Here is a 16496-nt window from a genome sequence, read left to right on the forward strand (position 1 = left end):
CTTAGTCTATGGGAAGTGTTGTCTGCTCGGCAAGTTTGGCGGCTTGAGTAGAGCTGGTGCTCCTGGTCACGGGGAGCCTCGCCAAGGGATTGTCTAGGAGAACAGTAAGGGCTTACTATTCTCTATGACTGATCTCATATGTACATGTTGTGCTTATGTCAGGGCATCTGTTGTATAAAGTATTTATTCATTTGTTTTCAATTAGTATATCGAAAATTTGGAAAAATGTGTTAAACTTGAAGTACTGAATCTCAGCCATAATCTAATAGGGAAGATTGAGAAGCTGGATAAACTGTTAAAATTACGTGAACTCAACTTATCATATAACAAGATCTGGTAAGTACTACTTCTTTAGCTAGTAGCATTGCAGGGTCGTTGTCTGTGTTAAAGAGGTAGATTAATGCTGCCCATGTCACTGAGAGAAACCTTTGGAACAAAAGGTGCTTTGATCCTCTATTCATGGGTAGTCTGGCCCTTCTCAGATGATGACTGCCTTCAGGACTTGTCATTGGTAAAGTACTGAGTAATATCTACCTAGCATTATCAAGAAGGAGATAGGTTTTTTGAGTACCAAATTTTACCTTAATTCTATTTTGGCAGGAAGTTTTCCCAGATAGAGTTTTTGATTCACTGCCTATTATATTAAGAAAGTTGACATGAAGCAGTGTGTTTCAACACTGTAATTTTGATCCTAAAGATATTTCAACTCGTTTATCCTGATGTTCTTTGCTGATTGATGTAAGAAATATACTCTCAACGTTGTTTCCATTTCATAAAATGTATTACTGTGAGATACAAACATAAAATTGACTAGCTAAAACTGCTACATAGAAAACTTGTGGTAGACAAATAATGTAGATACGAAATCTTGAAAATCTTTGTATCTGTATACTTTTCCCCCATGTAGGACTTGATATGTGTAATGGCCAACAAACAACTAACAGTAGCAGAAACTCTAATATGGCAAAAATAAATGGGAAAATAACTGATTAATGAATTAATCCTTAATATATAAAGTTTGTATAAGAACAACTGATCCTGATAAAAATAATTTCAACAAAATTAAAATGAAAATAAAGAAGCTTAGAGATATTTGCCCAATATACTTTTCTCCTGACCAAGTAATTACACTGATAATTAAATTGGGATTAAGTTGGGAAAATACTGCATCAGTGAAAATTCATCAGTACGGGTGATAAATGTTTTATTAATTTAAATAGTCTCATTAAAATATTTGTGTCTATAAATACAGTATAATTCTGGGGGTCCACCAGCTCAAAATGGCAGCCTTATCGTGCTTGTATAGCTAATCTTTCAGTGATGACTTAAGGTAGTAATGACAGACGTCTCTTGTGCAGGGTTGTAACATGTAGCACCGTGTGCTGTTGGGTTTTCCAGCTCTCCCCTGGCTGTCAGTGCTAGTTCTCTTTATAGCAGTTAGTAAGAATGCCACAGTCAGGCCCTTTTCTGTGTTGTCGGATCATAAAGTTTGATAGTAAGATAGGTAAGATTTCTGGTCACAGTTATGAAGAGTTTACCAAAGATGTTGTGATGAATTTGTTTTCAACTGCTTTTTTTGGTGTTCATTTATGAAAGGGTTGATAAATTATAATTGTGAAAGGTAACCTCACATAAAACCAAGGTTGTTAATTCGAAAAATATAGTGGAGGGCCCTGGCTAGTGTAGCTCAGTGGATTGGACTCTGGCCTATGAGCCAAAATGTCTCTGGTTGGATTACAGTTAGGGCACATCCCTGGGTTGTGGGCCAGATCCCCAGTTGGGGGAGTGAGAGAGGCAACCCATCAGTGTTTGTCTTACACATGGATGTTTCTCTCCCTCTTTCTCGTTCCCTCCCCTTCATTCTGAAAGTAAGTAAAATCTTAATATAGTGGTATTATGGTACTAACTAAGTTTGATTTTACCCTTTGATTTCCAGCAAAATTGAAGGTATAGAGAATATGTATAATCTGCAAAAGCTAAACCTTGCAGGAAATGAAATTGAACATATTCCAGCATGGTTTGGGAAGAAGTTAAAATCTTTGCGAGCCCTCAATCTGAAAGGCAACAAGATATCATCGGTAAGTTATTCAGAGTAGCAAGAATGTTTTTCAAATTTTTGGACTTGTTGAAAAAGTTAAAATCCAAGTTTAAAAAAAATGGGGTCTCTTCTTTTAAGGTCAGTAGTCCTTTGATGAAACATTAAATTCAGACATAACCTGTGATTGTCTAGGGTAATTAAATATAGTCAGTCCTAGTTTTACATGGTTCCATGGTAACTGAGAGTTGACCTCTTAGCATTTTCACATCTAATATTTCATTTGAGCCTCAGAACACTCGTTTTAAGAAGACAGTGCAGGAATTATTTTTAAAATACTATGGGGGCGGGGGCTGGGTGGTGGTAGGCAGAGGAAGAAAAAGCAGGAATGACTGTAATAGCATAAACAATAAGATACAAATATATAAATAATGCTGTTAGTTAGGTACCACAGTTTTACTCCCATTGTTGATTATAGTCTCAGGGAGGTTAAATCTCTTACTTAAAGTCACACACTTTGGGCCCTGGCTGGTATAGCTCAGTGAATTGAGTTCAGGCTATGAACTGGAGTATCGCGGGTTCGATTCCCAGTAAGGGTACATGCCTGGGTTGTGGGTCAGGTGCCCAATGGAGGCCATGTGAGAGGCAACCACACGTTGATATTTCTCTCTCCCTTCCCCTCTCTCTAAAAGTAAATAAACAAAATCTTTTTTAAAAAGTCATACACTTTGTACCAGAATTCAGGTCAGTGAATGCCTAGAACAGTTTGTTTTTTTCCAATTTATGAATTAATCTCAATTATAGTATTAGGTGTTTTAGGAAGTTACTCACTAGCTATTTATAATAGAGCAACTTTATCATGGTTCACATAATCTGAGGATGATGTATATTTTTCTCTGGAGTGTAATTCATGATTTTCTTTGGTATTTATACAGCTAGATGTTCAAGAAACATTACTAAGTAAAAACATTAATATATTTAAATCTGTGTTAAAATTGAAACAATCATGCTACAATTTAAAAAACACCAGTCTTAAAATAGAAGAGAAAAGATGTGCTTTCCACTATGTGTCTAGACTTGCCTTCTGTGACGTTGAAGAAACTCTTCACCTCTCTGAAACTCACTGCTTAAGTTGGAGAAACAGTTTCTACCCTACCTCCTTTACAGGAGTGTTACAGGCTCAGGTGAAATGGTAGATGTGAAAATGCTGTAAAAATTTTAACTCTAATTTTAAAAACATTAACTCTCAGGTTGTATTCCTTAAACCTTCAGTAGTGGAAGCAGTAATAATAAACAACACTTGTTTAACATTGTGCAGTGAACAATGTCTGTACGTTCCTTATTTCATCTTTATGAAGATCTGTTAAGGTGATTCTCTGCAACTTCACTATGATGGCCCAGGAGCCTCAGAGCCCAAGCCCACGCCTTGTTGTACAGCATCACCTTGGAACTCTTGGGGCCCGGGAGGCAATAGGGTAACCATGACTCTAAAATTTGCCACACATATTCCTCAAATAGTGATCCTTAGCTAATACTCAGGGTCAGCTGATATTAACAGGAAAATCGTTCAATAAATACTTATGATTATTTCTAATTTGGTGTCACTTTTCATCCCAGTTCATATTTGATATTGGTATCAATAAGTGATCCATATTCATTTGGGTAAGATTTTTCTGTGCTAACTATTAATAGTAGTTTCTCAACCTTTTAAAACCATCTTTGGATAAACATAAAAATCCCACTTCAAAACTTATCCTTATTTCTTTTAACTATTAATTATAGCTGTTATCTGAAAAGTTACCAATTTTTTCAGTTTGTTCGGTCAGAATAATGAAAAGGCAAAGGGTTTATAGACATACAGATTTAAATTTAAATCTGGTTTCATTCACTTATAACTGAGCTTTGAGCAAGTCACCTAACTTCTTCGAGCAACCTCAGTTTCTTTTTTTTTAAAGATTTTATTTATCTTTAGAGAGGAAGGAGAGAAGGAGAGAAATATCAATGTGTGGTTGCCTCTTGTGAGTTCCCTGCTGGGACCTGGCCTGCAACCCAGGCATGTGCCCTGACTGGGAATCGAACCGTGATCGTATGGTTCACAGGCCCGCACTCAATCCACTGAGCTACACCAGCCAGGGCCCTCAGTTTCTTCATGTATGAAATTTAGATGATTATATATCATAGGTGGTTGTGAGGAGTCACAAATGGGTACATGGAAATGCCTAATAATGCCCTGATGCACTACACACATGTACTGAAATACTTCTTATTCCTCCTCATAAGCTGCTTTTTGATAATGGGTTTCATGAGTAGATTCCTTGCCATGTTAATAGCAATTTCCTATATGTATTACTCCTTTTAGGTGTGTTTATGATTTTTAAATTATACCAATAGTGTTATATGTCATTTCAGCTTCAAGATGTGAGCAAGTTGAAACCACTTCAAGATTTGACTTCTCTGATCCTAGTTGAAAATCCAGTTGTTGCCCTTTCTCATTATTTCCAATTTACCATTTTTCACCTCCGTTCACTGGAAAGCTTGGAAGGTCAGCCGGTAACCACTCAGGACAGACAGGAAGCTTTTGAGAGATTCAGTTTGGGTAAAATGACCTTTTTTGTTTTACTAATTAAATTTGGGTGGGAAAAGAATAATCCAGAAATTATCCATAAAACATATTATATTATGAACATTATAAGGCTGTTAAAATTTGCATAGAAAGTTGCACTATAAATTAATTAACTCAGCAAATAGTCATTGAGCATGTATTGTGAGCCAGGCGCTGTATCTGGTACTAAGGATACAATGGTGAGGAAGACATAGGGTACTGGCCTTAGTGTGGCTTGTGTTTTAGTGGAGAAGACAGACACAAAAAGAGCAAGTAAACCCTGATAAAGCAGCAGTGGTTCGAACCCCCTTCTTGGGAAAGTGTGGTGTCAAGGAACGGCTCTATGAGGAAGTGGCATTTCAGCTGGAGACAGAGGCAAGAATGGATTAGCCATGTGAAAAAAGGCATTCATGGAGAGGGAGCAGCTTTTACTTTGAGGTTGGATAGATCCTGGTAAGTTAGGGAACTGAAAGAAGATTAGTATGACTGGAGGGATTGTGTGTGTGGTGGGGGGAGATAGCACAGGCTCTTGGAGTTTGGATTTTATTTCAGGTGCAGAAGAAAGCCATTGACAGTTTTTAATTGGGAGTGGGACATGAGCCAGTTTATTTATGAGGATTATTATTGATACAGGATGCAGACTGATTTAGAGCAGAGGAAAATGGAGCTAAAGGGACACGTGATTAGGCTGCTACGGAAATCTAGGCTAGAAATGTTGATGGCCTGTGTTTAGGTGGTAGGTTTGGTATATCGATGGATCAGTTTTGGAGGTTCAGCAGCACTTTTTAATGGATTGGAAGTTCCCACACTTCTAGCTTGAGTGTTTGGATGGTGATATTATGTATAAATATGGGAGAACTTAGAATGCTGAGTTTGAATGTCTATGAGAAAACCAAAAAGATTTGGAGATGTGGGTCTAGAGTTCAAAGAGATCTATACTAGACCTATAAATTTGGGAATCAATCAGCATGAAAATGATCATTTAATTCCACCAGAATCAATTAGCACAGTCAGGCAGGGGTTGGGATGAGTGAGAAGGAGAGCCAGCTAAGAAAGTTCAGAGAAGCCAACAAGGTAAAAGAAAACCAGGAAACAGTGGGTTGCAAAAGCCCAGAGAAGAAGGTTTCAAAAGAGGAAGTGGTCAGCTATGTTGAATGTTGCCGAGGTGTGAAGAAGTAAGTTGAGCACAGAGAAGTGCATGAGATTGGCAACATCTGATGAGGATCTTGACAACAGCAGTTAAGGTGTGGTTAGGACAAATGCTAGCTTATAGATGGAAAAGTGACATTTGGGTGAAGATTTGAAATTTGATCCCATAATTTCTCCCCCCTAATACCTAATAAATGAGTTTTAAAAAAATCACCAGTGGCTTCCAGACCAGGAAATGGGCAGAAGCCAATGCTGTAAAACCTCAAAGCTAGTAGTCAAAGAAGCAAAGACAATATTCAAGAGCAGAGTGGAGAGACAAGTCATGGCTCTCTTTTTGGTCCTTAAGAAGACAAGATTAGATCAGAGAAAAAGAAGAAAGATTGTCTCTTAATAGGAGGGTCAGGACACTTTCTCCATCAATGGAGGAGAGAAGATGTGTGCAGATGTGGGTAGTTTTGTTGCTTTGGTGGTGGGAAAATGAGGAAGTTCTCACAAGTAGGGTCTGTTTTCTCATGAAATATGAGGTCATCAACTGGGAGAGAAAATAGAAGGAGTGTGGGGTGGAGTGTAGAGAAAGAGGAAGGTATGGAATATTCATTTTAGAATGTTAGGAAATGAGCCTATATATTCAGCTATTCGAAACTGATGTTAGTCTACTTTGCTTACAAAAATGATAGTCTCATAATGTTTGATCCAGTACTTGAGAAATATAAATTTTAGTTAGCATGGGATTCCCCTTACCCCACATTTATTACTCTGAAGTTTATGTTTTAGAATCCTTAAAATATAAATAATACAAAGGAAAGTCATCATATAAATGTACTATTGGGGGAGATGTTTCAATTATTTATGATGCATTGATGACTTTGAATATTAATTAAGGGCCTTTAATGTGCTGAGCTCTTGGAATCCAGTGGTGAAGTGGATAGGTGCTATAGTTTATAGCACCTATAGTTTATAGTGGATAGTTTCTGCTTTCACAAAGCCTAAGTGGGGAAGGCAGACAACCAAGTTATTTGATCACATTTTACAATTCCCTGTGTGACCAGGGCCACAGTAGAGGTGCAAGGTGGTGTGAGTGCATCCCTGAGAAGCATCTAACCTGGAGAAAGGGTAGAGTCGGGCAGACTTTTCAAAATATTTTAAAAACTAAGACCTGGAGGATGCAAAATAGGCCAGTAATAGATAGAGGAAGCCAGTTCCAAGCAGAAGGTGTGAATAAAAGCCTGCAGGTGAGAAAAGGAATCACAAATCTGAAGAATTGGAATCATTTCAGTGGCCTACAGTGAGGTGTGCTTGAAAATAATGCTGGAGAGGGAATTTGAGACCAAATCATGAAGAGCCTTGTTAATTCTTCATACAGGCTTTTTGGATCCTTTTTGGGAAGCCTCTGAAGGATTTTAAGATAGTATAGTATTTTTGCAAACATGCTTGTACCATCCTTTAAGGTTTGATTACAAACATCAAATAAAATACTCCATTTTTTTTTATGGGAGGCCTGGAAAGCTTCATTTATCAACACACTAATTGAGTTAAATATTTGGGGAAAATGTTATCTTTTTTTTTTAAGATTTTATTTATTTATTTATCCTTAGAGGGGAAGGAGAGAGGGAGAGAAACATCAATGTATGGTTGCCTTTCGTGCGTCCCCTGCTGGGAGTGGGCCTGCAGGGAACCAGCCTGCAACCCAGGTGTGTGCCCTGACTGGGAATCGAACCGCGATCCTCTGGTTTGCAGGTTCGCAGGCCCGCGGAAAATGTTATCTTTTAAAATTGTTATCCAATGATGACTTCTTACCTCTTAATATAAATCACTTTCTAGTTCAAAACAGTCTTTTTCCCCCCCAAAAGTTAGTCATAGCAAATAATTTAGCCCTGGTTGTTGTGGCCTAGTTGGTCTGTGAACCAAAAGATTGCTGATTTGATTCCCCTTCAGGGCACATGCCTTGGTTGTGAGCCAGGGCCCCAGTTCGGGGTATGAGAGAGGCAACTGGTCAGTATTTCTCTCCCTCTCTTCTTTCTTCCTTTCCCCTCTCTCTAAAAATAAATAATCTTAAAAAAATAAAAGTAGAACTATATTTATACTATTCTAAGAGTTCTTTTGCTGTAAGTTAAGAAGTATTCTTACCTTTCTTCTACTAGGAACTATAATGTTCAATAAACTATTAAATTTGTATTGGCAGAAGAAGTAGAAAGACTAGAAAGAGACCTGGAAAAAAAGGTAACGGAAATTGAAGAGCTTAAGAGCAAACAAACAAAGTTCCTAGAAGAAATTAAAAGTCAAGATAAACTGAACAGATCATTGAAAGAGGAGGCCGTGTTACAAAAACAGAGTTGTGAGGAGCTAGAGAGTAACCTAAACACTAAAAATGAGTTGGTAAGTTCATACTTTACATTCTTTACATATTTACTATGTTTTGACTATACATATTCTCTTGAAATAGAGCATTCTTTGTCCTTGTGTCTGAAAAGACAACTTCCTGACCATAGAGTGGGGAAGATGTGGTTCAACAGAAATATGTGCTAAAGGTTTTACGAGCCGTAGTTGACCGGGCACTGTGTCATACGGCTGCCCAAAGACAAGTGCTGTTTCGGGCTACATTATGTAGAGTGCAGTACCTAGAACAAAAGAGGGAGGGGAGGCCCCACACTAGGAGGAGCTGGTCAGACTACCCATGTGTGTATTTTTTTTAACAACATCGTTAATGAGACTACACTGGCAAAAACTTTTAGAAGGCAATTCGGCAAAATTATTCAAATTTAAATGGACCTACCCTATATCCTATATAATGGAAATATTACCAGTATACATAGTGCTTATATTATTATATTTATTTATTTATTATATAATTGTTATAATATTACATGATCTATATTTCCAATAAGATGTTCTGTAGAAATGGTACCAAGAATGTGTAAAGATATTGTATATGTGCATACAAACATATATAAAATATGCATATACACATGTGTATATACTAGGACATTCCCTAGAATATTATTTATATTAGCAAAATATTGAGAATAACTAAATTGTCCCCCAGTGGATATCTTTGTGGTAGAAAAATCTTGTTAAATACTAAAATGAGGTGGAGGTGTATGTCCTGATACAGAAGGATGTTTAACACATATTGCTATTTGAAAAAAGCAAGCTATAAAAGAGTATATCAAGGATGAACCTATGTATAATGGCATCAGTATGCATTGGGAAAAATGGTAGAATATACTAAACTCTTGACAGTAGTTATTTCTGAGGAGTGGAATCACAGACTTTCAAATCGCCATTTATGTGTATCTGTAATATTTAGATTTTATAAAATTTGGCTTTATGGTTGAAATAAAAAGAATATTTTAGAAGAGATTTAAACAGACTAGATAGTGTATGATCAGAAGGTACCTGACCCAGAGGCTTTAAAGGTCGTGAGACTGAGTGCTATGAGGAATGGCCAAAGAAACCAGGAGTGTTTGCCTGGAGAAGAGAAGAAACAGCAAGCTTTGATGATTGCCTTCAGGCAGTTGAAGGACTGTTCACAGAATAGGGATATAGACTTGTTGATGAAGGTCCCACAGGTAGAATTAAGAAGCAGCAAATAGAAAATATAGTAGTAAAGAAGAAATTTTGAATAGTCATCCTGAGATAAAATGTGGTAACTCCAGACTGTGTTTGCTGCCACTGAAACAGGCACATGCTTGGGACTGGGGGAAAAGAAAACACTAGACAGCGAGATGGACTGGATTTTAAAAGGCCTTCTCTACTCAGAGAATCTGACGTTGTAGTCTGACCAAGTAGTCTACTACTTGTCCTTGAAGGAAAAAATAGCTATTGGTACTTTTCTCTTTTTTTTCTTTTGACAGTTTGTTTTCTGATCTATGCATAACTTAGAGAACCCTAACCCTAACCTCTCCCATAACTATGAATCTTACATACAGTTACATTTTTTGCATTTCCCTTTCAAGATTGGCATTCTAGCTTAATTATTTGTTAACAAGGATTCTGCTTAAGCATTTAAATTTTTTAGCAAGAAAAAAGTGTCCCCTCCTTTGTGCAGAGAGGGAAATAGTTACATAAAATTCAAATACTTAACCTCCTTCTCGAGCTTCTTTGAGAAAAAAGGTAGTTTATACCAGGGATGTGATGAAAGGGCAGCTTCCCCAGCGCTGTTAGTCAGATATTCAGAGCATATGTGGGTTCCTTCATCTGCCTCTTATTTGAAAGTAGTTTTCAATTATGTCAGCTGTATTCTGAAGGCATACTGAAAATATGTTAACAGTTTGGTGATTACCAGTGATTTTTATATTATACATACTTCTGTTGCTCTCCATACCATAATAAAGTGGATGGATGAGAAATTTAATCATTGGAAACTTGCGTGACAATCAGGTTCATTTTAGCAGTGAACTCTTTAAGCTGTCACTTAACATTTGTATTTAAAATGAAAAAAAAAAAACCCCTCCCAGTACTTACTGTGGTATCACTTGATATTTGTGAGCATTTAAATATTTCTCCTGAATTATCCATCTTTTTTGTAATACAGTATTCATTTTTTATTAAGATAAAAGAACTTATAATTTCTATATGCTGACTCCCTAGTGCATGTTAGTTAATCCACTGAAAACCTTGGCAAAATGTTGAATTTTATGACCTTGCACTATCCCCAAATTATGGATTGTTATAGTTGTCTAGTTTTCTCTTTTATTTGTTTATAATGTTGTCGATATGTTTGTGCTGTGGATAAATGTTTTGTAAATTGTCAGTAGTTTTGCTGTTTTGTTTTTTTCTGTAACTATTTTTGGTTAGAAGACTGTGCTCTTCTTCATGTCATGCTATTTGTGTATTTAACCATTTAACTGTATATACAAAATACATGTATATACTAAGTTAGTGAGTTTACTATAACAAATTTGATAACACAAATGTATACAGTAGAAAATGAAGGTCTCACTCTTTCTTCTCTTACCCCATTGCCTGGTGTTAATATATATCCTTTTTGTTTTCTCTGCTTATACAATATACATATAATAATGTATATGTAATTAAATACAACGTATATACTTTGAGTATTTTTGTGATTTAAAAAATCTTACTATATATATATTTTTAAATTCTGTATCTTATTTTTTACAAAACAGTATGTCAGGGACAGCTCTCCAAATTTAAAAAGAATACACATATAACTTGTGCACATACACTTTATACATATACTACTCATAAATATTTCTTACTCTTGTCAGAGTCTATATTATGTTCCATTATACGTATCCTCCATAATTTATGTAGCCTACTATTATTGATGAATATTTAGGTTGCTTCTACTTTGTTGTTATTACAAACAATATTACAGAGAACATCTTTATATGTAAATATATATATCTTACACATTCATACTATTAATTCCTTAATATAAATCACTACATTATTTTGAATTTGTAAATAGGAAACAAATGGAATCTCCTTGCTTTAATTTAACATTTCTTTAGTTGTTGGAGTTGAGTATGGTATATGTAATTATTAGCTATTTTGTATTCTTTCAGTTTTTCTTTAAATTTATTTTTTTGGCCTGTTCTCTTATTATTCCAAAGGACTATTCTATTTTTTTTAAGAATTCTAGGTTTTATTCTGAGAGCCTGTATTTGAAAAACATTTTACATTCTCGTATGTAGAATATCTGGTAATAATACCATCTATAGTTATGTGGTGTTTTCTAGTTTCATGTAGTAGGTCAACCTGCAAAAGAAAGGTCGTAACATTGAACTGCCGGTGGCCTTTAAGCTGTAGTAGTTCTCCCTCTCCTGCCACCAACAAATATTAACTTTGATTATCTTTGATATTAATATTGTTCTTTGTCTCTTTGAAAGTTATTTAACTTTTGTTCTTTAGTTTCTTCATTTTTCAAATGAGGATGACTTACCTGTCCTGCCAGTCTTACAGAGTTGTGAGGACTTAATGACATAATGAATATGAAAATAATTTGAAATGAATCAAGCTAAGTAATGGGAGGTGGTAAATCTGTAACTCATAGAATGATGATAAAATGTGTCCCTATAAGAAAAATGCAAGTACTGGTAACAATTACTTTTTAAGTTAATTTGTCAGTAAAGAATAACTTATGTTATACAACCTCACTCTAGAGTTCTCTAGGTGATGGTTTCTGTTTGCTTCTTTCTCCTTTTAGCCATTGTCTTGGTTTCTTGCAGACCTTTTTCTCCCGATTCTTTTTTCTTCCTTAAAGGTAGCTCCTTCAGGACTGAATTGCATACTATGTTTTTCATGGTTTGCATGATTTGTATGAATATGCTCATGTACATTTTAAGTTTTGAAACTGGCTTGCCTTCCCACGAAATGTGCTTGTGTATGTGTATATAATTTTTTAATGGATGCATATATAGAAGAGTAAATATGAATGTCAGGGGAAAGAATTTGTATTGTTTTTTCTATTGGTAAATATGTTAACTGCAGTCAGCTCTTGATTATCCACAGCCCATACTGTAACTAGCCAACTTCCCAGGTCCTTTGACTCTTGATTTGCTCTCATTTGTGCATTCCCTCAATGAACATTTATTGAATGCTTACTATATGCTAAACCTAGTTTTATAAAAGACACAAATGTGCTTTGATATGCACAGAGTGTTTATTATTATTTGCCTGCAGAGACCAGTTCATGCATTTTCTGTGGTCCCAGGCATATTTGCCTTTGGTCCTACTGCCAATGGTCTGTGGGAGAGGAGCCCAGGATTAGTTGACACTGTTGGTTATGAATTGCTTTCTTGAGACTTGGTGACTTAGGAGCATTCACTGAAAGCATAGTGTGAGTATGTGGTAGACATCCTGCAACAGGACATTGAAGGCAATAGTATAATAGAGGATTAGATTTGAAATCAGGGGACTTGGAATTGAACTCTGCCTCTTCCACGACCAGCTATGGAATTGGGCAAGTTATTTAACCTCTGTGTGCAGCTTTTGTCATCTGATAAGGTAGCTATGAAGATTTGGTGAGATAGCACAGGTAAAATGATTAGTACAGTGTCTGGCACACAGTGGGGACTCAGCCAAGATTACCTCTTATCCAGGTTAGTATCACTTCCCTTTGATGGATAATCAGGAGGTGACTGTAAGCTAAATCATGCACGCCTTTGGTTGCCTGGACCTTGTAAAATGTTTATGTTTGTCTGGTTTTTATTCTCTCAAGCTTGCATTTTTATATTAATAGAGTTTTTCTGCATGGTTTGTTTGTTTTGTTTTTGTTTTGTATCTACTATCACACACTGGCTAAGAAAAAGGTGAAAATCACTTAGTGGACCTTTGAAATGAACTTGAAGGATTGGTGTAATAGAAGGGGGGCTGGTATTGTTAGTTAGTGAAATATTTAGCCTCTGCCACTAATTAATATGTGACTTTGACAAGTCAATTCACCCATCTGGGACTTAGTTTTTTAATTTATAAATTAAGATAATTAGGCTAGATGATTTCTTTTACTGTAGTTCTAAAAATTTCTAAGAATAACAGGTAACTAAAAAGTTATAATTTTAGGAGAATTACTTTATTAAAAATTTGGTATTATATATTTGAATCTGATTGATTGGTCTTATTCACATTTCTTATCCTCTATTACAAAAAAATAATATTCTGAACAGCTAAAACTGAGATGCCATTAGCCAAAATACTACAACAACAATACAGCACTTAAAACCAAACTCCTATTTTCATCCTCTCATTCCTCCTCCTGATTCCTTTATAATTAATGTTAAATATCATTTCCATCCATGATTTGAAGCTACCATTAAAATTGCAGAGTGAGTTAAATAAATTACTGTTAATTATTGGGAAGTCAGGAAGCAGGTACTTAGTAGACTAGTTACTTAAAAATAACTGATACAGAGTTATTTTCATGTTTGGTTAAAGCACATTTAAATGTTTTTAAAGTCTTCATTCATTGTATCCTGAAATAGCAGATAACTTCAAAGGTCTTTTATGTGATCTCTTACGATATTTTTGTATTTCATTCTTTTAATACTTAAGACTTACCATAAGATATTCTGAATGTTGTGCTCTTTGCTGTAGAGTTTAAAACAATCTAATTATTAGTTATGATTAAAACTTGCCTCCTACCATTGTACCTTTATACTGACTTACTGACGCTATATGTTATCTCATATCAAATTGGGCCAATAGCTAAAACAGAAGACCATGGAACTAACACGAGCATGTCAGAAACAGTATGAGCTGGAACAGGAATTGGCCTTTTATAAAATTGATGCTAAATTTGAACCACTAAATTACTATCCATCAGAGGTGAGTTATCTTAATTTTTTAATAATTCACAGTTAAATCATGCTTATAGTGGGGCAGGGGAGGGCAAGTGTTGGAGACTTTCAAGGGTTTTTATCAATAACCACTCCACTTTCTTGTTGTGAGAGCACCAGAAGAATAAATGTATTTTGGTTGGATCTGAGAATTATTTGGTTCTGTATGTTAGAGCAGTATCCAAAAGAGATACCGTATTTTGCTGTGTATAATGCACACTTTTTGCCCAAATATTTGAGGGAAAAACAAGGATGCACATTATACATGGAAAAATATGGTAAAAATCCCAGAAGGATTCTTACCTACAGCCCTATCCATAACCCAAAGCAGCTATCTAACCCTCAGATACCTCACTCAAAAATATGGTTGATCATCTCCCTTAAATCTGAATTCAGAAAAAGTACACTGCCAGCTTCAGCAACCATGGAATAGTCATTCCATATGTTGTTTGTTCAGTAACCACTGGGTGCAGTCTTAGTCAGCCATTATTTATACATATGCCATAAATCTTACTGAAAAAGAGAAGCCACTTAATGTCCAAGACCCAATGATTGTAACCAGCATCATATTATTTAGATAAAAATGCAGTCATTAAAATTTATTATATAGATACTTTACTTATATATCAGCCACGAAACCAAAATAAAATACTTAAATTTCTGGTTTGAAAGATTAAGCAGGTCTAAAAATCACATAGCTGTATACAGTTCTTTAATCAATAAACCCAAATTCACTCTTCAGGAATAGGAGAAATCCTTTGAGACCATTTTTTGTTCTACTTCTTTTCTGGTATATAAGGATGAAAGAATGATGTATATTTTCCAACTTCTAGGCATGTAGAATTAACATTTAGGCAGTTCTGTGATATGTTATTCATACTAAAATGAATAATGTCATTTGACTGTTCTTAAGTTGCTTATTAAACCACACATCTATTAATTTGTTTTGCTTATAGTATGTTGAAGTTGATAAAACCCTAGAGGAAAGCCCCTATATTGGCAAATCCAGATACAAGAGAAATATGTTCACCAGAGAGAGTTACATTATTGATAAAGCCCAGCCAATAGAGATCAAGAAGATGGAGCCAAATGAAGGGGAACAACCTAGAAATGGAGAGAGGAACTTGAGAGCTCATATGCCACTGGACATACAACTGGAAGACAAAGAAAGAAAAATAAATGCAGGTTTAAAAAATCATTTTAAATTCTTTAAAAATATTAAAAGGTTGACTGGGCAAATTGTGTTTTAATAATTCTTTTACTTAACATTCTGGAGACATTAAATTATTGTTTATGTGGAAAGTCTAAAACAAAAGTAGTGATTCATTGAGCAGGTTATAGTTATTTCTATTATGTTAGAAAATGGGGTTTTGATAGTAATATGATGACAACATATCCAGGGTATACAAGAATGCTTGAATCTCCTGCCAACAGATCCTTTTCACCATTGGATCTATACATTCAAAGACATAATTAGTAATAATTGAAGCAAGTGAAATACCACTTTATTACTACGTATACAGCCAAAACTAAAGCAGTGCTTTGGATAAACTGGATCAGGGCACTCTCCTTAGGCTGGAGCCTGAGGCTGGCTTTGACTCTTCCCAACCTCTCCCACATTCCACCTTCCCTTCCATCCCACCCTCAGAACATCTCATTCAGGGGATCTTACCACTCCTGGCAAGTCCCAAAGATGAAAAAGTCAGTCTAAGAGGGCTCTTAGAGACCCTGCTGGTGACAAACTTTGACTCCACTTCCCACTCAGCTGCATAGATATGAAAGAAGGAGAAAGCAGACTTGAGTTCATGCCTCCCACTAGGAATCAGGGCCCATTGTGGGGCTCTGACTTGTCATATTAGCAGCTCACCTTTCCTTGGTTAGTAGCTAAATGGGAAACATGGAAGTCCGGTAGAGGTTGACTGGGAGAGGGAAGAAAGAGACTGAGTTGTCCATGTCTACATGGCCAGGCTCCAGAGAGAGAAGACAAAAGTAAATCAGATATCTGTGCAGACTAGCTGCAAGGAGCTCATCATTTTATAGGAGGCAGGGAAGAAGTAATGGAGAAAAAGAAATCGGAATTTTGAGGTAGAAAGTGATTGATTTGAGATTACTTTAGTTGAGAAAGACTGTTCAGTAGTGAATTTCTTGACATTGAGTACCATTATAAAAGCATTTATCTCTAACACAGGTTTTTTTGTAAATAGCTTAAGCCTAATTATGTAACTTAGTGACATGGAAGTATATATTTACCAATAAAATCTTTTTTCTCTCAAAAGAGATCTTTAGTGTTGGGATCATCAATTAAAGCCCCTTTTATGTTAAGAATTTTACAAATTTAAAGGTTCAATTAAAGGGGACTACATGGTAGTGGAAAATACGATAAAAAAGGATAAATTATAGTTCTGTAGCA

The 16496-nt window shown here is 35.7% G+C and overlaps 1 protein-coding gene across 8 annotated transcripts in view; it reads left to right on the plus strand.

Annotated features, from left to right (window-relative positions):
• CNTRL (centriolin) overlaps nucleotides 1-16496 on the plus strand; it is an 89703-nt gene that overhangs the window by 12793 nt on the left and 60414 nt on the right. For 7 of the 8 annotated variants that reach the window (XR_005068403.1, XM_037059177.1, XM_037059178.1 and 4 more), the window contains exons 4-9: nucleotides 206-336; nucleotides 1937-2078; nucleotides 4445-4631; nucleotides 7969-8162; nucleotides 13956-14075; nucleotides 15043-15271. Coding sequence is in view for 7 of the 8 variants with exons in the window: in XM_037059177.1 (XP_036915072.1) it covers nucleotides 206-336; nucleotides 1937-2078; nucleotides 4445-4631; nucleotides 7969-8162; nucleotides 13956-14075; nucleotides 15043-15271 (1003 nt within the window). In the remaining variant the exon portion in view is untranslated. Of the gene's footprint in view, nucleotides 1-205; nucleotides 337-1936; nucleotides 2079-4444; nucleotides 4632-7968; nucleotides 8163-11994; nucleotides 12016-13955; nucleotides 14076-15042; nucleotides 15272-16496 lie in introns of those variants that run through there. The other variant, XM_037059181.1, reaches the window with a different exon arrangement.

The sequence above is a fragment of the Sturnira hondurensis genome, unplaced genomic scaffold (assembly GCF_014824575.4).
Source record: "Sturnira hondurensis isolate 20B ecotype Veracruz unplaced genomic scaffold, ASM1482457v3 Scaffold0010448, whole genome shotgun sequence".
Taxonomy (NCBI): Eukaryota; Metazoa; Chordata; class Mammalia; order Chiroptera; family Phyllostomidae; genus Sturnira; species Sturnira hondurensis.